Genomic DNA, 24,277 nt, shown 5'->3' with positions numbered 1-24,277 from the left:
ATATACATTATGTAATTACATGTATACTGTATAAGAAGCATGGAAAACGAAATATTAATATCTGGAGAATGGGGTAGGGAAGAGTGGACTTTCATTCCTGCTAAATACAGTTGTGTTGTCTAAATTTGTTACAATGAACATACATTAATTTTGAATATAAATGTGTTTTTATTTTATTTTTATTTTTGTAGAGACAGGGTCTCATTATGTTGCCCAGGCTGATGTTGAATTCCTGACCTCAAGTGATCCTTCCACCTCAGCATCCCAAAGTGTTGGGATTAAAGGCATGAGCGATGGCACCTGGCATAAACATATTTTCAAATGGTTAATGATAAAAATAACATAATGACACAGAGAAGGGCACAGTCTGACTTCTAACAAAAACAGGTATAGAAAAAAAAGCAAAAACTTCTGACAGTTTACAAAACATTTATTCAAAGCACAAACATATCAATAACATTATAAATAAGCAAAAGAGAAAACTAGGCAACTACAGTTCGTAGTTTTGGGATAGTGGAAAGTCTTAAGGACTGACATTTTGCCAAGGTTTTCAATGGGCTGACTAACGTGCACCAGGGAATCAGCATAAATATATTATAAAGTTATTTTATCTTAGTAATAAAAGATGTCCAAAAAGACTTATAACTCACAAAACTTTGGATAATTTTGCCAGATCGCCTTCTAAATGTTTTTGCCAATGAACAGCCTCACCTACAATGTTGTTTTTAAAAAATACAAATGTCTAGGAGTACATAATGCAGCCCAAGATAGCATTAGTCTTTTGGGAAGCCATATCATCTAGTACACAGTCAACTACAATTCATAAGCCTTTCCACATATTTCTGTTAAACCACATCTTCCCCATTATATGGTCAGGAAGTTGTAATTTTAGACCCAAGGGCAAAGAATTATCTGTCTTAAGAGAATACAGCCAAAGCAATGTAAAATATGAACTTACCAATTCATTTTTTGTGTTTAAGTCACTCTTGAGTTCCTCACAGCTCTGTTTCTGTAACATGGCCTCCTCTTTTAATGATTTATTCAATTTATCTTGATTTTTAATTTCCTCAAGGAACCTTGTTTGTTTGCTCTTAAGCTCTTCAGTTTCTATCATCTTTTTTTCTAGGTCTCTTTCCAGTCTTTCTACCTCTTCTGCCAATGAAAATTTAATAGTTTATTTATCATTATATTTCTTATTTTTAAAAAGGTAAGAATATTTCTCAAACAATAGTGAAAAAAGTCTAAAAATATTGTAAATACAATTCTACTTCTAAAATTAGCCACCATGGTTTTGGAAAAAAGACTATCCTGATCTTGAAACTGAGGCAAGAAGGCATCATTTCAATGACATTTTTAAAAGATAATACTTCACTTCCAAGTATTTAATCCAATTAGTGTGCTGATAAATGAGTTTTTTCCTAGGTGACCTTTGAAAAACATGCAATATTTTATCAGACATTAGTAATTACATTTAAAAGGATGCGGCAAACATGTTTGCAAAATTCTGTATTATCTTAAAATCCTTCAATGGCTTCCTGTTACTCTTAGGATAAGATCCAAAAGGCCTGCGAAAAGCTGATAAAGCTCTTCATAATTTGGACTCAACCTTCCTCTTCTGCCTCATCTTCAAGCATACTCTACTGCACCTTTCTTAAAGTGATCCCATTTCTTCAGATTTGTGATGCCTCTTCTCACCTATAGGCTTTTATTCACACACTTTCCCTAGAACTGTCTTCCTCTACCTCCTGCTGGGCTATTTTGCATCCTCCAGGTCTTAAGTTTTAAAAAAAATTTTGGGAAGCCTGCCCAGGCCCTATCCTGTCACCAGGTTAGATGATTCTGAGGTATACTTCCATTCTACCCTGAAATTCTGCTTGGCCCTTGTCACACAGGGAGTAGTAAAATGTGATCAAATAGCTTAGCTGTCTGCGTTCCCCTACTAAAGCATCACAAAAGCAGAAACTACATCTATCTGGCTCACCTAGACTAGATCCTAAGAGCCTAGCACATTAAAGTCTCCTAATTAATATCTGAAGGCATGAAGGAACCATAAGTAGTCTAACCATTTCGCCCAAAAGTTACCTAGATGACTTTCCTTTGCATTATTAATATTTTTAATGATTCCAAAACATAACTTCAGAATAACAAATGTTGAGTTAGGGAGATTCCAAACTAATAAAAACTTGCCACGTTTCTCAAGTATTGGATCAAACCATATGAAATTGCCATTTTTGGAGGTCAAAACAGACTAAAACTAATTTCAAATGAACAGACAGGCTCATTTCCCAACACTCTAAATTGGCTATTTCATACCTTCCTCTTTCTTCTCAAACTTCCCATACACCTTCTTCTATTTTCTCTCTCACCTGATTATCTCATCTTTAATTAAGAAAACGACCCCATCAATAAGAACTCCCTATTTTCCCACCACCACAGCAACAAAACTACCCACACCTGCACATATCTTTGTTCCTTTCTGAAGGAGAAAGTGTCACTCTTACCAAGGGATGATTTTTCCTTTTTTTCTCTAATCTCCTTCTCATGTCTTCTCAAGAACCAAAAGAATTGAGCCATGTCTTGTTTCTCCACTCTGCTTTTAGGTTTTTTTTTTTTTTTTGGACAGAGTCTCGCTGTGTCGCCCAGGCTGAAGTGGAGTGGGATGACCTCAGCTCACTGCAGCCTCTGTCTACCAGGTTCAAGTGATTCTCTTCTCTCAGCCTCCCAAGTAGCTGAGATTACAGGCGCCCCAAACCACACCCAGCTAATTTTTGTATTTTTAGTAGAGATGGGGTTTTGCCACGTTAGCCAGGCTGGTCTCAAACTCCTGACCTCAAGTGATCCACCTGCCTCGGCCTCCCAAAGTGCTGGGATTACAGGTGTGAATCACTACACCCGGCCTCCACTCCACTTTTGAATATTCTGTTCATTTTTTTTTTCATTTTCTGGCTTTGAGGTTTACTGCATTTGTTGTTTCTGCCCATTTCCTGGTCTGGAAGCCACTGGTGAATTTTTCAGTTTTAATTTTTGATCTTTTTAAAAAAATTATTTATTAAGTACTAGAAGAGACATTGTGGGAGAAAATTTCAAATCTCCAGCCAAATGTCTCTCTCCTATTCACTCTCCAAGCCATTATAATGTAGCATCTGTCCCCACTATTCCTTAACCACTCCTGTCAAGATCATTATCACCCCTTGCCAATCTAAAGCACTTCTCTGCTTCTCACTTCATATCTCAGCAACATTCAACAGAGTTGACCACTTCCTCTCTTGAAAACTTCTCTGGGCTATTTCCCACTATTTCCTGGTTTTCTCCTGCCTTGCTGGCCTCTCTTTCTCAGCTTCCTTAGCGGACTGCTTCTCTTCCTTCTCGCAACCACTGCCTGAGTGAGCTGATTTCCATGCAATTTAATGTCATTTTTATGCTGATGTGACTCAGCATAAAATTTATATGGCTAGTCCAGATCTCTTTAAACTCCAGACTCACATTTCTGACTCTATGACACCTCCACTTAGTTGTCTCACAGACATTTCAAACTGAATATGTCCTAAACAAAACTCTGAATTCTTCATTTTTATAAATCGTATCTCCATCTAGCCACTTACTTACTTGAGCCAGAAGCCTGGGAATTATCCAATCCATTAGAAAATGCTGCTGCTTCTACCTTCAAAACCGATCCATGTCTTTCATTTCCACATCCAGCATGTTAACTACAGGCCATCAACATTTCCAACCTGGATCACTCCTATCCAAGTGTTAACCAGGGCTGACTCTGCTTAGATTTCAAGATCTTGTGAATGTATTCAGATGGTATGGCATAGACTCCAGCCTAGATTGCTACACTAGCCTCCTAACAGGTCCTTTCATCTCCACTTTCCCTGCTCCAAATCATTCTCTACTATGTATCAAAAATGATGTCCTATCGCTGCTTTTTAAAAAATTGTCAGTGGCAGCCAGGCACGGTGGCTCACGCCTGTAATCCCAGAACTTCGGGAGGCCGAGGCAGGTGGATCCCCTGAGGTGGGGAGTTCGAGACCAGCCTGACCCCGTCAGAGAAATCAGAGAAACCCCATCTCTACTAAAAATATAAAATTAGCCTGATGTGGTGGTGCACACCTGTAATCCCAGCTACTTGGGAGGCTGAGGCAGGAGAATCGCTTGAACCTGGGAGGCGGAGGTTGCGGTGAGCTGAGATCGCACCATTGCACTCCAGCCTGGGCAATAAGAGCAAAACTCTGTCTCAAAAAAAAAAAAAAAAAAAAAAAAAAATTGTCAATAGCTTTCCAATGCACCTGAAATAAAATCAAAATTCCAAGGCCCTGTGCCATCTCATACCTACCTATGTCTACACACTGTTAATTGAGCTGTCCTCCAGTCTATCTGATTTTCTTTTTCTTTTTTTTTTGGATAGTTTTATTTTTATTTATTTTTACTTTTTTTTAAATTATACTTTAAGTTCTAGGGTACGTGTGCACAACGTGCAGGTTTGTTACATATGTATACATGTGCCATGTTGCTGTGCTGCACCCATTACATTAGGTATTTCTCCTAATGCTATCCCTCCCCCCTAGCCCCACCCCACGACAGGCCCCGGTGTGTGGTGTTCCCCACCCCGTGTCCAAGTGTTCTCATTGTTCAGTTCCCACCTATGAGTGAGAACATGCGGTGTTTGGTTTTCTGTCCTTGTGATAGTTTGCTCAGAATGATGGTTTCCAGCTTCACCCATGTCCCTACAAAGGACACGAACTCATCATTTTTTATGGCTGCATAGTATTCCATGGTGTATATGTGCCACATTTTCTTAATCCAGTCTATCGTTGTTGGACATTTGGGTTGGTTCCAAGTCTTTGCTATTGTGAATAGTGCCGCAATAAACACACGTGTGCATGTGTCTTTATAGCAGCATGATTTATAATCCTTTGGGCATATACCCAGTAATGGGGTGGCTGGATCAAATGGTATTTCTAGTTCTAGATCCTTGAGGAATCACACACTGTCTTCCACAATGGTTGAACTAGTTTACAGTCCCCCCAACAGTGTAAAAGCGTTCCTATTTCTCCACATCCTCTCAGCACCTGTTGTTTCCTGACTTTTTAATGATGGCCATTCTAACTGGTTTGAGATGGTATCTCATTGTGGTTTTGATTTGCATTTCTCTGATGGCCAGTGATGATGAGCATTCTTTCATGTGTCTGTGGGCTGCATAAATGTCTTCTTTTGAGAAATGTCTATTCGTATCCTTTGCCCACTTTTTGATGGGGGTGTTCTTTTCTTGTAAATTTGTTTAAGTTCTTTGTAGATTCTGGATATTAGCCCTTTGTCAGATGGGTAGAGTGCAAAAACTTTCTCCCATTCTGTAGGTTGCCTGTTCACTCTGATGGTAGTTTCTTTTGCTGTGCAGAAGCTCTTTAGTTTAATTAGATCCCATTTGTCAATTTTGGCTTTTGCTGCCATTGCTTTTGGTGTTTCAGACATGAAGTCCTTGCCCATGCCTATGTCCTGAATGGTATTGCCTAGGTTTTCTTCTAGGGTTTTTATGGTTTTAGGTCTGACATTTAAGTCTTTAATCTATCTTGAATTAATTTTTGTATAAGGTGTAAGGAAGAGATCCAGTTTCAGCTTTCTACATATGGCTAGCCAGTTTTCCCATCACCATTTATTAAATAGGGAATCCCTTCCCCGTTTCTTGTTTTTGTCAGGTTTGTCAAAGATCAGATGGTTATAGATGTGTAGTATTATTTCTGAGGGCTCTGTTTTGTTCCATTGATCTATATCTCTGTTTTGGTGCCAGTACCATGCTGTTTTGGTTACTGTAGCCTTGTAGTCTAGTTTGAAGTCAGGTAGCGTGATGCCTCCAGCTTTGTTCTTTTTGCTTAAGATTGTCTTGGCAATGCAGGCTCTTTTTTGGTTCCATATGAACTTTAAAGTCGTTTTATCCAATTCTGTGAAGAAAGACACTGGTAGCTTGATGGGGATGGCATTGAATCTATAAATTACCTTGGGCAGTATGGCCATTTTCATGATATTGATTCTTCCTATCCATGAGCATGGAATGTTCTTCCATTTGTTTGTGTCCTCTTTTATTTCATTGAGCAGTGGTTTGTAATTCTCCTTGAAGAGGTCCTTCACATCCCTTTTAAGCTGGATTCCTAGGTATTTTATTCTCTTTGAAGCAATTGTGAATGGGAGTTCACTCATGATTTGGCTGTTTGTCTATTACTGGTGTATAGGAATGCTTGTGATTTTTGCATGTTGATTTTGTATCCTGAGAGTTTGCTGAAGTTGCATATCAGCTTAAGGAGATTTTGGACTGAGACGATGGGGTTTTCTAAATATACAATCATGTCATCTGCAAACAGGGACAATTTGACTTCCTCTTTTCCTAATTGAATACCCTTTATTACTTACTCCTGCCTGATTGCCCTGGCCAGAATTTCCAACACTACGTTGAACAGGAGTGGTGAGAGAGGGCATCCCTGTCTTGTGCCAGTTTTCAAAGGGAATGCTTCCAGTTTTTGCCCATTCAGTATGATATTGGCTGTGGGTTTGTCATAAATAGCTCTTATTATTTTGAGATATATCCCATCAATATCTAATTTATTGAGAGTTTTTAGCATGAAGGGCTGTTGAATTTTGTCAAAGGCCTTTTCTGCACCTATTGAGATAATCGTATGGTTTTTGTCTTTGGTTCTGTTTATATGATGGATTACATTTATTGATTTGTGTATGTTGAACCAGCCTTGCATCCCAGGGATGAAGCCCACTTGATCATGGTGGATAAGCTTTTTAATGTGCTGCTGGATTCGGCTTGCCAGTATTTTATTGAGGATTTTTGCATCGATATTCATCAGGGATATTGGTCTAAAGTTCTCTTTTTTTGTGTCTCTGCCACACTTTGGTGTCAGGATGATGCTGGCCTCATAAAATGAGTTACAGAGGATTCCCTCTTTTTCTATTCATTGGAAGAGTTTCAGAAGGAATGGTACCAGCTCCTCTTTGTACCTCTGGTAGAATTTGGCTGTGAATCCATCTGGTCCTGGACTGTTTTTGGTTGGCAGGCTCTTAATTATTGCATCAATTTCAGAGCCTGTTATTGGTCTATTCAGCGATTCAACTTCTTCCTGGTTTATTCTTGGGAGGGTGTATGTGTCCAGGAATTTATCCATTTCTTCCAGATTTTCTAGTTTATTTGCGTAGAGGTGTTTACAGTATTGTCTGATGGTAGTTTGTATCTCTGTGGGATCGGTGGTGATATCCCCTTTATCATTTTTTATTGTGTCTATTTGATTCTTCTCTCTTTTCTTCTTTATTAGTCTTGCTAGTGGTCTATCTATTTTGTTTATCTTTTCAAAAAAACCAGCTCCAGGATTCATTGATTTTTTTGAAGGGTTTTTTGTGTCTCTATCTCCTTCAGTTTTGCTCTGATTTTAGTTGTTTCTTGCCTTCTGCTAGCTTTTGAATGTGTTTGCTCTTGCTTCTCTAGTTCTTTTAATTGTGATGTTAGGGTGTCAATTTTAGATCTTTCCTGCTTTCTCTTGTGGGCATTTAGTGCTATACATTTCCCTCTACACACTGCTTTAAACGTGTCCTAGAGATTCTGGTATATTGTGTCTTTGTTCTCATTGGTTTCAAAGAACATCTTTATTTCTGCCTTCATTTCGTTAAGTACCCAGTAGTCATTCAGGAGCAGGTTGTTCAGTTTCCATGTAGTTGAGCGGTTTTGAGTGAGTTTCCTAATCCTGAATTCTAGTTTGATTGCACTGTGGTCTGAGAGACAGTTTGTTATAATTTCTGTTCTTTTACATTTGCTGAGGAGAGCTTTACTTCCAACTATGTGGTCAATTTTGGAATAAGTGTGATGTGGTGCTGAGAAGAATGTATGTTCTGTTGATTTGGGGTGGAGAGTTCTGTATCAGGTCTGCTTGGTGCAGAGCTGAGTTCAATTCCTGGATATCCTTGTTAACTTTCTCTCTCATGGATCTAACATTGACAGTGGGGTGTCAATTATTATTTTGTGAGAGTGTAAGTCTCTGTGTAGGTCTCTAAGGACTTGCTTTATGAATCTGGATTCTCCTGTATTGGGTGCATATATATTTAGGATAGTTAGCTCTTCTTGTGGAATTGATCCCTTTACCATTATGTAATGGCCTTCTTTGTCTCTTCTGATCTTTGTTGGTTTAAAGTCTGTTTTACCAGAGACTAGGAATGCAACCCCTGCCTTTTTTTGCTTTCCATTTGCTTGGTAGATCTTCCTCCATCCCTTTATTTTGAGCCTATGTGTGTCTCTGCACGTGAGATGGGTCTCCTGAATACAGCACATGGATGGGTCTTGACTCTTTATCCAATTTGCCAGTCTGTGTCTTTTAATTGGGGGCATTTAGCCCATTTACATTTAAGGTTAATATTGTTATGTGTGAATTTGGTCCTGTCATTATGACGTTAGCTGGTTATTTTGCTCGTTACTTGATGCAGTTTCTTCCTTGCATCGATGGTCTTTACAATTTGGCATGTTTTTGCAGTGGCTGGTACTGGTTGTTCCTTTCCATGTTTAGTGCTTCCTTCAGGAGCTCTTGTAAGGCAGGCCTGGTGGTGACAAAATCTCTCAGCATTTGCTTGTCTGTAAAGGATTTTATTTCTCCTTCACTTATGAAGCTTAGTTTGGCTGGATATGAAATTCTGGGTTGAAAATTATTTTCTTTAAGAATGTTGAATATTGGCCCCTACTCTTTTCTGGCTTGTAGAGTTTCTGAGAGATCTGCTGTTAGTCTGCTGGGCTTCCCTTGTGGGTAACCCAACCTTTCTCTCTGCCTGCCCTTAACATTTTTGCCTTCATTTCAACTTTGGTGAATCTGACAATTATGTGTCTTGGAGTTGCTCTTCTCGAGGAGTGTCTTTGTGGCGTTCTCTGTATTTCCTGAATTTGAATGTTGGCCTGCCTTGCTTGGTTGGGGAAGTTCTCCTGGATAATATCCTGAAGAGTGTTTTCCAACTTGGTTCCATTCTCCCTGTCACTTTCAGGTACACCATTCCATCGTAGATTTGGTCTTTTCACATAGTCCCGTATTTCTCGGAGGCTTTGTTCATTTCTTTTTACTCTTTTTTCTCTAAACTTCTCTTCTGGCTTCATTTCATTCACTTGATCTTCAGTCACTGATACTCTTTCTTCCAGTTGATCGAATCGGCTACTGAGGCTTGTGCATGCGTCACGTAGTTCTCACGCCATGGTTTTCAGCTCCATCAGGTCATTTAAGGTTTTCTCTATGCTGTTTATTCTAGTTAGACATTCGTGCAATCTTTTTTCAAGGTTTTTACCTTTTTTGCGGTGGGTTCAAACATCCTCCTTTAGCTCAGAGAAGTTTGTTGTTACTGATCTTCTGAAGCCTTCTTCTTTCAACTCGTCAAAGTCATTCTCCATCCAGCTTTGTTCCGTTGCTGGCGAGGAGCTGTGTTCCTTTGAAGGAGAAGAGGCGCTCTGATTTTTAGAACTTTCAGCTTTTCTGCTCTGGTTTCTCTCCATCTTTGTGGTTTTATCTACCTTTGGTCTTTGATGATGGTGACGTACAGATGGGGTTTTGGTGTGGATATCCTTTCTGTTTGTTAGTTTTCCTTCTAACAGTCAGGACCCTGAGCTGCAGGTCTGTTGAAGTTTGCTGGAGGTCCACTCCAGACCCTGTTTGCCTGGGTATCACCAGCGGAGGCTGCAGAACCGCAAATATTGCAGAATGGCAAATGTTGCTGCCTGATTGTTCCTCTGGAACCTTCGTCTCAGAGGGGCACCCAGCTGTATGAGGTATCAGCCAGCCCCTACTGGGAGATGCCTCCCAGTTAGGCTACTTGGGGATCAGGGACCCACTTGAGGAGGCAGTCTGTCCATTCTCAGATCTCAAACTCCATGCTGGGAGAACCACTACTCTCTTCAAAGCTGTCAGTCAGGGACGTTTAACTCTGATTTTCTTTCACTTCCTTAAACTCACAGGGTCTTTTGAGCCTCAAAGAACAAGCTGCTCCCTCCCCTTAATGCCATTCTTCACATGGCTAACCCTCTTCTCTTTGCTTTCGAGTTAAATGTCACTCCCTCAGAGAGCCATTCCTCTATGCCACAAAGAGGGTCCCCCGTTACTTGATCTTTTTTTTTTTTTTTTTTTTTTTTTTTTGTCTCTCTTCTCTGCCAAAACATAAGCTGCATGGACGCCAGCACCATATGTCTTCCTTCCCATTGTATCCTTATTGCCAAATCCAGTTGCCTGGTGCACAGTACCCACTCAGTAAATATTTGTTGAATTGATTTATGCTGCCATTTCCCATGTACATTTTAATAGCATTATAAAGTTCATAATACATATTTCTAGATAACTTCTGAAAATAAATTTCTCCCTCACCCAAATGTATTTTTTTAAATTTGATCTTACCTAAACTGAATCTCTCAAAAGCCTCCTGTCTATCCTGAGTGGTTACTGGCTGACCTTCCAAACTTTCCAGTGAACGGAGGTGGAAAATGGTAAACTGGAGGTAATGAGGAAGGGTCACAACTGGATTTTCAACTATGATCAGAGAAATCAAATCTTGAAGCGGTTTCAACTTGCTTATATCTTGGAGCTGAAATGATATAACAATAGTATTGGTATAATTTAATTTAAAAATCATAACATACTTAAAGGAAGTTACAAGTCAAGGAAATTTAACATGGCAAGGAATCTATTCATGAAACTAATTACCCAAAAGTAGTGGTTTCAGGAAAGGGAGTATATGAGTATTTATAGTGTATTTGGGCAGTATTAGACATTTTCCATACACTATTTCATTTGTGACTCCTCACAACAACTTATCATGTAAGTATCATCTTAATTTTACAGATGAAGAAACTCAGCATCAAAGAAGTTAGGTGACTTGCCCAAAGCTCAAAGCCTTGTAAGTGAATGAAACAGGATTTGAATTCAAGTTTGTGTAACTCTCAACTTTGTCTTTTCGTTATACTGATTCAACAAATCAAAAAAAGAATGGTTATAAAAAATATTTTGGTAAGTCTTCAGATAACTGTGCTATAATTGATAGTTTATTCAGACAGTTTATTCTCAACCTAAAAAGGCTGAGAAACAGTACTCCAAATAGCTAGTACAAATAAATCTTCTCTCCCAAGTGAATGTGCAGCAGTCTTCATAATGCCAATGTCAAATATCAACGGGGTGAGGACATCATACAAAATTAGAAATAAATATTTATTGATTTTCCTATTGCACAGCTAACACTAAGTTGACACTATCTAAGGATCAACTACTTCAGGAATATTTATGGCAAATTTTAGATCTATGGCTACCTCTTCCCATCATCCCATAGTGTCAACAGCCCCAAAGTGATGCTGTACGACATGGGGTTGGGTTTGGGCTCTGAGGCTCTTGGACTGTCACAGGATGAAATTAGAAAGCATAGGTATTGTTAACAACACGGCATTAAATGAATATTGCTTATTATTATTGGCCTCCACTGGTGAAGGCTTAAAGAATATAGCTTTAGACTTATTCAGTGTTTTAAAGTTTTTTTAAAGCATTTTCACATCTATCATTTCATCTGAGCCCCCATAATACCCCTGTAAAGGAGGCAGTATAGGGATTATTTTCCCCAAACAGTGGTTTTAGGGGGATTAAAGAATTCTCCAAGGTCATGGAAGGCAATTCTATAGAGGCCCATCTTTGAAGTCACATCTTTCATTTTCTATTCTACAACTGATCTTCATTAAATTATAGCACAATTTTCCCAATTTTAATACAAATTTAAATAAATTAACATATTTACTAAGCAAATGCTTAGTAAATACCTAGGTGTGAATAAATACCATAAGAAATTCATAAACTATATTCCAGAGAAAAATATACAACATCATCCAAATATGTAAATCATGATAACAAAGTTGCTCTATTATAAAAAGCTAGTGATCAACCTCCTATAACACCTAACATCATAATCAAAATAAACTGGTAAATTTGAAATTGCAAGTTAATACTGTCAAAAAAAAAAAAACTCAGAACTTTCTTCTAGGCATTCAGTGATCTGGATTCTGGCACAAAATATGATTCTGGATAAGGGACTTAACCTGTCCTATACCTTACTTGTTACTACCTAACTCATAGTGTTATAAAAATAATCCTTGTACTACCTTCTTAACAAGAATGTTATGAGGCTTACATGAAATGATAAATGTAAAAATGCTAAGAGGTCAACTCTCGGTTACTATGGAACCCATGCAACATGAGGACTGCTTGTATTTAATTAATCTAGAAAATCATGGGCTATGTCTGAATCTAGTGTTTAGTCAAAGGAACAAAATCTTTAAAAGAAGAAATCCCATTTTTAAAAAACTTAGATATTTTTAATCTTTTATTTTTTAACAAGTATAAAAATTCCTGCTATTTTGAATAACTTACCGATGATATCTTGTTGCCTTTCAAATTGAGGACTCGCAAAGATTTTAACTTCTTCCCTAACCATACTGGAATATGCTCAATTTCATTTCCTGCAAGGTTAAGCTTTTGCAGATTACACATATTTTCTATGCCTTCAATTTTGCTGGAAAGCAAAGGATAAAATAAAATTTAGTAAGTACAATTATAGAGTCTCTCCATTGTATTTTTAGAATAAACAGCCTTAGCTCCACGTTAGATTACTTTTCATAATGATAATTTATCAACTCTTTTCATAAATGAGAACAAAGAAAAGTGGCTAAAGCCAAATTTACCAGAACAGCTAAACTGCCAACCTTTTATTACTATGCCCAGGAATCCTATCAATCTTATTATTACACTTTGCAACTCCATAACATAGAAAAGAAAAATGTGTCCATGACATTCTCACCGACTACTGTGAACAGTACTAGCAAACAGCCAGTGGAGACCTGGGAAACTCAATAGCACCCTGTGCTATCTGCTACATTCCTGTCCAAAAGATGTTCTTAATTACTGTCTTATCATAAAAAGATTAGCTATGCCAGCAGGATATGGGAGCCCATAGATGATACTGTATTTAGGAATATAAGTAATTTAATCAGAACTTTTAAATAAAGCATTTATCACACATATTGATGAATTCTGATTGATGAAGGTTTTTCCCAAGTCACTTCTAATTTATTTGTCAATTTAATTCTCTGGTCAATTTTCTATACTGCACAAATACTTCAAAGCCTCTATCTACACTGGGTAAATACTTCTAAGCTTCTCTACTTTCACTTTTATTTTGCTGAAAATATTTTCATCAGAATCAACTTTTTATACAAATTTTATAATAAGCGTTTGGTTCATTAATTTTTTTTTTTCCTTTCAGTTTTGTCATATCAGAACTTCTGTCATTGCTAGTCATTTTCTTGGCCATCATATTTACCAAGTCTAATTTGGGGAAAAAGCATGCAGATATTAAGAATTTCAAGATTTGATTCTTGTATCATTTTGTCTATAACAAGTTTTCTATATGAAGTTTTAGCCACTGTCAGTTTTAGTATGTTTATTTCTCACAGTAATATTTATTATGAATTGGAAACAGGATTGAGAGCATATTTCTTGTAGCAATGAGCAAAAAACATCAGAATCAAAACAGATTAGAACATCTTGGGGGTCAAAATGGCAGGGTTAAAACATTCTGCTTCATGTCAACATTCTTAATGTAATAAGGTAATAAATCATAGACAATATCTGGGAAAACTTCCTATGAGAAATGAAATTAAGATACAATTTGGTGCTCAAAAATATATCTCTTTGATAACACTAGATGTTATTCTGTACTTCAGTAATGCCAAAACATAAAGACAGTTACCTACCATATGTGAAGAGATAGACATTCATTTGATCAATGAATAAAGATAAAAATATCTTCTGTTTCTGTGTCAAAGGATTCTTTCAGTAATGTGGGTAACATAAAAATACCTCTCTAACAAAGCTACCTGCAATGCTACCTAAAGATTTTGTTATATAACTCACCTGATTTTGTTATATGATAAGTTGAGTTCACGTAATTTTAACAGCTTGTCCAACTTTTCAATCTTCCCTATTAGATTATAGCTGAGATTCAGTACTTCAAGTTTAACACATTTTTCCAAATTCTCGATATACTAATTGGAAACAAATGAATAAATACTTTACACAACAGATGACTTGACATAAAGTACAATATTTACTTATGTGGATCAGGGGCTGTTTGATCAGTCATCAGAAAATAATATACCCTTACTGCTCTCCTGGACAATCCCTTGATGCAGCTCTCCTTGACTAGGAGTAATAACTCTACTCAAGCTACCAAACTCTCCTTGCCCTTCAGTGGACAACAACATTGTCTATATACTAAGAAGCTCAAGACTATCCAACAAGATTTCCCTCACTATCGTTCCCTCTACCTCAGTTTTGCTGCACCTCTCCCTCTCGTTCCCCTCCTTTCTTCCAAAAGATAGTGCTATGGTTTTAGTGTCCCCTCCAAAGCTCATGTTGAATTTAACTGCCATTGTGATAGTTCTGAGAGGCGAGACCTTTATGCGGTGATTAGTTCATGAGGGTTCTGCCCTCAGGAATGAATGAATGCCATTATCTTGGGAGTGGATTAATTATCACAGGAGTTCAGCCTCCTTTTTCTCTCTGTGTCTCACACGCTTTTGCTCTCTTGCTCTGCCTCACCATGGGATGCCTTCTACCATGTCATGACACAGCAAGAAGGCCCTCCCTAGATGCAGCACCTCAATCTTGAACTTCCCAGCCTCCAGAACGGTGAGCCAAAGAAATCTTTATTCTTTATAAATTACCCAGTCTGTGGTAGTCTGTTACAGCAGCAGAAAATGGACTAAGAGACTAAGAGAGATAGCTTTCTTCTTTTTCTTTTTTTTTTCTGGGGGGCGGGGGGTACCAAGTCTCGCTGTTGGCCAGGCTGGAGTGCAGCGGCGCAATCTTGGTTCCCTGCAACCTCTGCCTCTCGGGTTCAAGCAATTTCCTGCCTCAGCCTCCCGAGTAGCTGGGACCACAGGCACGTCCCACCTAGCCCGGTTAATTTTTTGTATTTTTAGTAGAGACGGGGTTTCACCACATTAGCCAGGATGTCTTCTTTTTCAAGTTAAATCAAGTACTTATGCTCTTGCATGATTTCACTCACCTCCTCCCCCAATGCCCTTGCAAATTCAACCTCTTTCTCCCTCCTGGATCTTCCCCTCAAGTTTAAAAGCAGTCATTTTCCAACACATATTCATTACACACTTACTACATATAAGGCATTGCACCAGGTAATGGGAATACGGCCTGAACTAGACAATTTTTCCCTGCTGCCCATAGCTTATATTCAATATGTTCAGATTTCTTCTATATAAATCACCTAGGACTAAACTTGTTTTACTATGAAGCTATCATCTTATCTTCCTTATCTACCACCAATGTTCTCACATGAATTGTCCACATTTGTTCATTCTGTCTTCCATTCATTCCTACTCTACAGGTTGACTATACCTTATCCAAAATGCTTGGGACCTAGAGTTTCAGATTTCAGATTTGTTTTGAAATATTTACATTATACTTACTGGTTAAGCAACACAAATCAAAAAATCCAAAACCCAAAATGCTCAAATGAGCATTTTCCTTGAGCATCAGGTCAGTGCTCAACAAGTTTTGGATTTTGGAGCATTGCAGACTTTTGTATTTGGGATGCTCAACCTGTATTGGTAAGGCAATATATCTTCTACCACATCAAATGGTTCTCTCCAAGATTATAATTCATTCACCCATTCCACAAATATTTATCGAACATGGATTATGGGCCAGGAGCTGTTCTAGGTACTGGAAACAAAGTAGTGAATAAAGAAAACAAAGTTCCTGTTCTCAGTCACAGAAACAGTCAATAAACAAATAAATATATGCCGGGCACGGTGGCTCACCTCTGTAATCCCAACACTTTGGGAAGCCGAGGAGGGCGGATCACAAGGTCAGGAGATTGAGACCATCCTGGCCAACATGGTGAAACCCTGTCTCTACTAAAAAAAATTAGCTGGGCGTGGTAGCACGTGCCTGTAATCCCAGCTGCTCAGGAGGCTAAGGCAGGAAAATCCTTTGAACCAGGGAGTAGGAGGTTGCAGTGAGCCGAGATCACGCCATTGCACTCCAGCCTGGCAAGAGAGTGAGACCCTGTCTCCAAAAAATATATATATTTATATATTTATATATATATATAAATATATATATATATATATCAGTCGCACGCTCATTCTTTTAGTCAGCAAGTATTTATTTAGCACCAGGCAGTAATGCTAGAGTAGTGAACACAATGGGCAAAATCTGCCCTGTTGGTGCCTTGCATTCTGTCACAAGATGTCTTTATTTCCTTGTTAGCACTGTTTATTTTCTGAAGATCTTGTTTGCTATAAAATCTATAAAATATGTATATATATAAGCAATATGTTTGCTATAAAATCTATAAAATATGTATGTATATATTTATATTTATATATAAATATATATATATTTTGCCCATTGTGTTCACTACTCTAGTGTTACTGCCTGGTGCTAAATAAATACTTGTTGACTAAAAGAATGAGAGTGTGACTGAGGAGAGGGTGACTAATTGTGATTGGGTGGTAAGAGAGGGCATCAGCCTAGATGACAGAGTGAGAGACCCTGTCTCCAAAAAAAGGAGAAGACCTCACTGAGTTGAGACCTTAACAACAAGAAGCCAGCTGTATGAACATCTAGGTTGCCCAGGCTGGAGTACAATGGCGCGATCTCGGCTCACTGCAACCTCCGCCTCCCGGGTTCAAGCGATTCTCCTATCTCAGCCTTCTGAGTAGCTGGGATTACAGGTGCCCGCCACTACTCCTGGCTAATTTTTGGTATTTTTAGTAGAGATGGGGTTTCACCATGTTGCCCAGGCTGGTCTCAAACTCCTGACCTCAGGTGATCTGCCCACTTCGGCCTACCAAAGTGCTGGGATTACAGGCGTGAGCCACTGCGCCCGGCTGCTGCTTTTAACTTATTAAAATACATCTTTCATTAAGCACAATGTTTAAGTCTTTATGCATGCTAAATCTGTCAATATTTTTCCTCTATGGTACTAGGGTTAGTATTTGCTTAGGGGGACCTTCATCACTCTAAGATTTTAAAAATATTCTCATATACTCTCTCTAATACTTTTATAGCATTTCTGTTAGTTAGTTTTTTCATTTTGCTTTGTTTTCATTTAGTTCTTCACCCTTCTGGAATTACTCTTTGTGAATAATATGTGGTAGAAATCTAAGGTTTTTTCTTCCAATTAAAGGAATTAGGTTGTCTATTATAATGTGTTCATGTTGTATAGTTTATGAATAAAGCTGTAAACACTCTAGAGCAGGAATTAGCAAACGCTTTCTGTAAAAGGCTGATATGGTTTGGCTGTGTCCCCACCCAAATCTCATCTTGAATTCCCATGTGTTGTGGGAGGGACCCAGTGGGAGGTAACTGAATCATGGGGGCAGGTCCTTCCCCTACTGTTCTCGTGACAGTAAGTCTCACCAGATCTGATGGTTATTGTAAGGGGGAGCTTTCCTTCACAAACTCTCTTTAGGCCTGCTGCCATCCATGTAAGATGTGACTTGCTCCTCTTTGCCTTCCACCACGATTGTGAGGCTTCCCCAGCCACGTGAAACTGTAAGTCAAATTAAACCTCTTTCTTTTGTAAATTGCCTAGTCTTGGGTATGTCTTTATCAGCAGCATGAAAATGAACTAATACAAAGGCCAAATAGTAAATGTTTTTGGCTTTGCAGGCCATATAGTCTGTGGCAACTACTAAGCTCTGCTACTGTAGTGCAAAAACAACCACAGACAATATGTAAACAAGTAAGTGTGACTGTGTTCCAATAAAACTTTACTTACAAAAATAGATAGCTGGCCTGATCTGGCCTGTAAGCTGTACTTTGCCAACCCCTTCTCTATAGAGCCAATGTTGTAGAGAATATTGAGTAATAGAAACTTATTAATTTGGAGATGTCATATACTTCTGATTTAGAACATTCACTGGAAACAATAAAAGGTCTGCCACAAATTAGGTGACATTAGGATAATTTTTTTGCGCAGTATTAAAGCACAGAAGAGTTAAAAATAGTATCTATGCTCAGAAATTGTTGGTAACCTACCTTAAATTTCTTCCCACCATCTTTAGAAAGTGAAAGGTTCAGAGATTTTATCAAGGCCAAATTATCCTGTTTAGTAAGTTTTTTAATGAGGGCCTCTGTAATATATCTAACTCCTGCATGTGAATCAGCTCCTGAAATTATAGAAACAGATCATCATCAGTAGAGGAAAGACATGAATATCACAAAGAACAAGTCGTTCTGATGTTATATAACAAAAACAAAAATTAAGCCATGGATATACCAAAAAAAGCTGGCTATTTCTAATCATAATGTTTTAATAATATTTTACTTCATAGCATTTCATAATTATAATGAAATAATGATGTAATGATTGTAATACTATAATGTATTATAATGTAATAACTATAATGTATTGTATATTACAATTAATGTATTGTAATACTATAATGTATTGTAATGTAATAACTATAATGATGATAATGGTTATACACACTATAAATATTTGCTGTGTGCCAAGCTTTGGGCTAAGTGGTTTACATTTTTAAAATTTAACTTATACAACAAACCTTTGAGATAGAAATTATTAATATCATCACTTATTAAAAAAAATCATTTGCTCAAGATCCTACAGCTAATTAAGGCACAAATCCAGAACTTGAATCCAGTCAGAGGAATATAAAACTTGCACTTTTAACTATATGAAGTTTTTAGCAATATTTTCGTGTTAGTTTTTAAAAATAAACTGGTAATACTTAGTTGTTGTTTTTTTTTTTTAGAAAATTCCAATCTAAAGTTCAGAAACACTGAAATTCTTAAAAATCCTGTTTTCCTTTTTTTTTATGGTAGGAAACTCTAAATTTGTTGCTCTTTTAAATAGAGAAAATCACAACATATTTTATAGAGCCAGAGCAGTCACTTGATGGATGGCAAATCTGGTCTTATAACTTTTCTGGATATTGTTGTCAAAGACTGTTAATGCCACATTACATTTTACAAAAGTAGCCCTAAAAAGAAAATCATCTCTTGGTTCTTGCCTTAAGAGTCAGAAAAAATTAATCCTGGGTTGAGATGCAGCCTGTGAGCCAAAGATTCTCTAAGATTATTTACAAGTTAGTATTAAATTTATTTTGGTTCAAAACAAAATGATTTTTAAATTTAACTTGGCTTGTTCTGGAAAAGAAAATTGATTAATATTTGATTAATACTCTAAATTTGATAACATTCTAAAATATTAATCAAATTAGAAATAACAATATGCCAACTAGCAGTAAAGATATAGTATAAATTCAATGTTGTTAATGCTTACTAATAAAACCTGATTAGAGTTTAATGGCTATTATTTCATGACTTACCAAAGAATAACTTATTTTGAAGTTAAATGCTCTACCACTAAGCTATACCCCCAATAATGCACTTTTGAGAACAGATTCCTAGACTAACAGACACTTTTAAGAAAAAACTAAAACACTAGTGGAACATACATGTCCCATATGTGGAAATCAGTCCATTCACAGATAAGCAGTTTGCTAATAAGAAGACTGGCATAGGCCAACTATGGATAACATTTTTTTACTCAATTAAGGCGCTCCACTCTGAAGTGAACATCTTCCCTCCCCTTAACCAAAGAGGATGGCAAGTTTTGGGATGAGTTTTAAGACACTCTCCTACCACAGGAAACAAAGCTTCCTCTTTCTGAAAACTCCCTCTTTGAATCCACTGACATATTTACCCTCACCCAGAAACCTCAATCCTCCGCCTGTCCGTACACAATTTCTGTTAATAAAAACAACAGATCAAATTAGTACCAGAATGTTACAGTTGGACCAAAAATGCAAGCTGAAAATTTTCCATCTCTACTGAAAGTATGTGGTCAGACCAATTCTTAGATTAAAAAGTGATACCTTTATGGTCTTGATAGTCCAAAAGCATATTGTTTTCATCTGCAATTTCAACTTGCTCACACCACTGTCCTCCAGAATGAAAAGGTAGAGTCTCTGATCCAATCAAAGGTGAAAGGGACCTAGATCTCATATTGGACATAGATGATGGGATAGGAGAGTGAGATGACGATGGTATCTTTGCTTTGGAGAATATTTTTTGTTGAGAACCTTTCTTCATTGCAAGAATAAAGCCAGGTGTTCATCAAAACCTGTAAGAGTTTTCAGTATATTCAACAAGATTAATTTTTAAGAGTTATCAAAACTATTATTTCTAGAAACTTCAGGTCTATAAAGTTAGAAACTCAGAGGCTATAAATGCTAGGACCCATACTACTCCAAGGTGATGGAGCAGACACTGTATCAAACGTCACTGATGACCTTGCCAGAGAGAAAAGGGATCTCCAGAGGGGCTAGAATTGACACATGCTCCAGGTGGAAGTGTTGTCATTCCTGTTCTGTTTATTGAACCAAACTAGTCCCAAGGCCCCTTTAACCCACATAAGGGGGTCCTAGAATGCAGGAAGCTGGAATATTTGGCAACCAGCAGTATTTAATACTGATGAGCACTCTCTCCGTCCTCAAAGTTTCTTCCTTTGGTTTCTGGGACACCGCATTCTCCTGGTATCCTCCTGGCTCCCTGGCCACTCCATGGACTCCTTTGCTGGCTTTTGTTCCTCCTTGCAGTGTAATTTAAACATCAGAACTCCTCAGTAGTCCCTTCTAGTTTCTCTCTAATCTTATCTTGGACAAACTGATGCACACTCATGGTTCCCAATGCCATGTGTTTACTCTATTTAATTTTTTATTTTTTTTGGGACGGAATCTCGCTCTTGTCGCCCAGGCTGGAGTGCAATGGTGCGATCTCAGCTCACTGCAACCTCTGCCTCCCAGGTTCAAGCTATTCTTCTGCCTCGACCTCCTGAGTAGCTGGGATTCCTGGCGCCTGCCACCATGCCCGGCTAATTTTTGTACTTTTAGTAGAGACGGGGTTTCGCCATGTTGGCCAGACTGATCTCGAACTCCTGACCTCAGGTGATCCACCTGCCTTGGCCTCCCAAAGTGCTGGGATTACATATGGGCGTGAGCCACCACGCCCAGCCGATATTTATATCCTCAACCCAATCTTTCTCTGAGCTCCAGACTCCTATTTCCAATTGCCTACGTGATATCTCATTGGCATCCTACACTCAGTCCAGATTGAATTTATTATTTACCCCATTCCTCCTCTCACTCTCCTGTTCCTCTTCCAGTGCTCCCTAAATACTGAACACTGCTCGCTGGGTAAGCCAAAAACCTGGGAGTCATTCCTGACACCTCCCTCTTCCCTTGTCCCATACTCAGTCAATCGCTAAATCCTGTTAATTCTTACTCCCAAATACCTCTCAAATTAAGTCTGCTTCTTTCCATTTTCACTCTCATGCACTCTAATCCAAGCCCTCATCAAACTACTATAACAGCTTCTAACTGATCTGTCTACAAGCTGTCTTGCCTTACTCTTCCATCATTACATTGCAGTCAGATAGCCAGTGATCTATTTAAAAAGTAAATCCAGTCCAGGAGCGGTGGCTCATGCCTATAATCCCCGCACTTTGGGAGGCCGAGGCAGGTGGATCATCTGAGGTCAGGAGTTTGAGACCAGCCTGGCCAACACGGCAAAACCCCGTCTCTACTAGAAATACAAAAATTAGCTAGGTGTGGTGGCATGTACCTGTAATCCCAGCTACTTGGGGTCGAGGGGAGGAGGCTGAGGCAACAGAATCTCTTGAACCCAGGAGGCAGAAGCTGCAGTGAGCCGAGATCGTGCCACTGCACTCCAGCCTGGGAAATAGAGTGAGACTCCATCTCAGGAAAAAAAAAAAAAGTAAATCCAGCAGTCTGTAATGAAGGAAATCTTTACCATGACCTACAAGGTGGTCCCCCATGATCTGTCCCTATCGCTCTAGATTCACCTCTGTCATTCGTTCCAATTGTGGGCTCCAGTCACAGTGGCCTCCTCACAGTAATAATAATGCTTGATCTCATTCCTTTTACCATGTTAATTCATAGTCTTCCTTCAGAGATCAGCTCAACTGTTGCTTCTTCACGAAAGCCTCCAGTGTAGGGCAGATGAAGTGAAGTCCCCAGTTCTTTACTCTTAATGAATTTGTATTTTTTCCTCACATAACCAGTTTGAAATTACACATTTATGTCATTTTGCTTAACATTTGTCTCCATTCTGAACTGTATGCTCCACAAGAGCCTGTCTGTTTTGTTTACAGTGTCTCCCAAGTCTAGCATAGTGCCTGGTACTTAGCAGGAACTCAATACATATTTGTTGAATAAATGAATGAATAGAGTTATCTTCCAGTCATCCCTCTCCATCGTCCACCAATATCGATTCTATCTCCAAAATATTTTGAAGTTCGTCTCTATCCATCGTCACAGCTACTGCCCTAGATTCAACTTTTATCCTCTCTTGCTTAGACTATTAAGATACTCTCAGAACCACCTTCCTTCCAATTCTCCTTTGCTTTATCCTCAATCCATCCTCTACCTTTGACCCACTTATATAATAAAAACAAAAGAAATGTAATGGTTCCCAATGCCTATGAGTCTAAACATTTTGGCACCATGCACTACAAATAGGACTCATCACAGTCTGGCCCAAGCTTTCTGGCCTCCCCACCACATACCATTGCTCTAGTCATCTTTTTGTCATTACCTGAACACATCATGAGTTTTTGCTCATGAAATTCCCTTTCCTTAAAGGGAATTCGTTAAAGGGAATTAAACATCCTCTTCTTTCTCTCAACCAATTAAAATGTTACTTTTCTTGTGAAGATGTTCCAGAAATCTACTTTCTTCGGACAGAATGAATCTTCCCTGTTTATTACACTGAATATACCTACTATATATCTTTTGCTTGCTCAGAATGTAACAACCACAAGTGGAGGAGTAATCTCTGAATTCCCAGCAGCTCCATGGTGTCTAGGTCATGAATACCTCTAACATCTTATAACTAGAATTCACCGTTTAAAAACCATACTTTCAACAGTGTGCTCTTTCATGCATGTGCTCTCTCTCTGTGTATGCATATTTTTTATTGCAATGTATCATACGTAAAGTACATAAATCGTAAGTGTATATAGCTTCATGAATTTCTATACAGTGAACACAAGCTATATAATCAGCATCCAGGTAAAGAAACAGAATATTTCCAGAAACTCAGAAGTCCTCTCATGCCCCCTTCCAGTCACTAACTCCCACACATGGGTAATCACCATCCTGACTTCCAACACCAGAGATTTTTGAACTATTTTTGAACTTTAGAGAAATGAAACCATAAAATATCTTTTAAATCTGCCTTTTTTGTTAAATATTGTTTCTGAAATTCATTCATATTTGTCTCATGCTATATGAAAAGCATCCAATCACTTCAAACTTCAGTGTCTACTATTCTTATCTACAAAATCAATTTTATTGAAGTATAGATCTTCCAGAAGGAACTAAAGCATTTGTTAATGAAAGAGACCTTGGTCAAATTCCTTTAAATGTTTTCATATAAAAATATTTCTTTCCCTCTATGAAAGAAAGGTAAAGTTCATGACCATTAAGGCTCAGAATGGTTTAGCACTGTGACTTGATTAGTCCTTAAAAATGACATCCTCAGCCAGGCGCGGTGGCTCATGCCTGTAATCCCAGCACTTTCAGAGGCTGAGGCGGGTGGATCACGAGGTCAGGAGATCGAGACCATCCTGGCTAACATGGTGAAACCCCGTCTCTACTACAAATACGAAACATTAGCCAGGCGCCTGCAGTCCCAGCTACTCGGGAGGCTGAGGCAGGAGAATGGCGTGAACCCGGGAGGTGGGGCTTGCAGTGAGCCAAGATTGCGCCACTGCACTCCAGCCTGGGTGACAAAGCGAGACTCCACCTCACAAAAAAAAAAAAAAAAAAAAGACATCCTCTTCTGTTCTAGGCATACAGTGTGCTGTGCCTACAGTGTGCGTACAGCATACAGCACCCTGTAGGCCTAGAACAGAGCCTAGCAAATGGTAAATAATTAACATTTATTGAATGAGTTAATCATAAAGAACATAAAATGTAAAATGTACTATTTAGTATCTCAACAAAAAATGTCTGCATGAGCAATACTAGTCCTCAACACCAAGAGTTCTACATTTGCAAGGTTAGGTGTATGCAAAAATGATTTTCATGATACACAGTTGTTCTTATAAGTAGATTTAGTCTAAAAACAGTACAAAAATTATAAACTTGACAAAC

General features: G+C 38.3%; 1 protein-coding gene across 1 annotated transcript in view; it reads right to left on the bottom strand.

Annotated features, from left to right (window-relative positions):
- CNTRL (centriolin) overlaps positions 1 to 24,277 on the bottom strand; it is a 101,468-nt gene that overhangs the window by 67,851 nt on the left and 9,340 nt on the right. The window contains exons 2-7 of the mRNA XM_030817724.1: positions 19,976 to 20,223; positions 18,114 to 18,244; positions 13,959 to 14,089; positions 12,417 to 12,558; positions 10,407 to 10,593; positions 959 to 1,152 (exon numbers count right to left, since the gene is read on the bottom strand). Of these exons, the coding sequence (XP_030673584.1) occupies positions 959 to 1,152; positions 10,407 to 10,593; positions 12,417 to 12,558; positions 13,959 to 14,089; positions 18,114 to 18,244; positions 19,976 to 20,192 (1,002 nt within the window). The 5' untranslated portion in view covers positions 20,193 to 20,223. The remainder of the gene's footprint in view (positions 1 to 958; positions 1,153 to 10,406; positions 10,594 to 12,416; positions 12,559 to 13,958; positions 14,090 to 18,113; positions 18,245 to 19,975; positions 20,224 to 24,277) is intronic.

Source organism: Nomascus leucogenys, chromosome 8, assembly GCF_006542625.1.
Source record: "Nomascus leucogenys isolate Asia chromosome 8, Asia_NLE_v1, whole genome shotgun sequence".
NCBI classification, from domain to species: domain Eukaryota; kingdom Metazoa; phylum Chordata; class Mammalia; order Primates; family Hylobatidae; genus Nomascus; species Nomascus leucogenys.
This window is presented reverse-complemented; position numbering and strand designations above follow the sequence as displayed.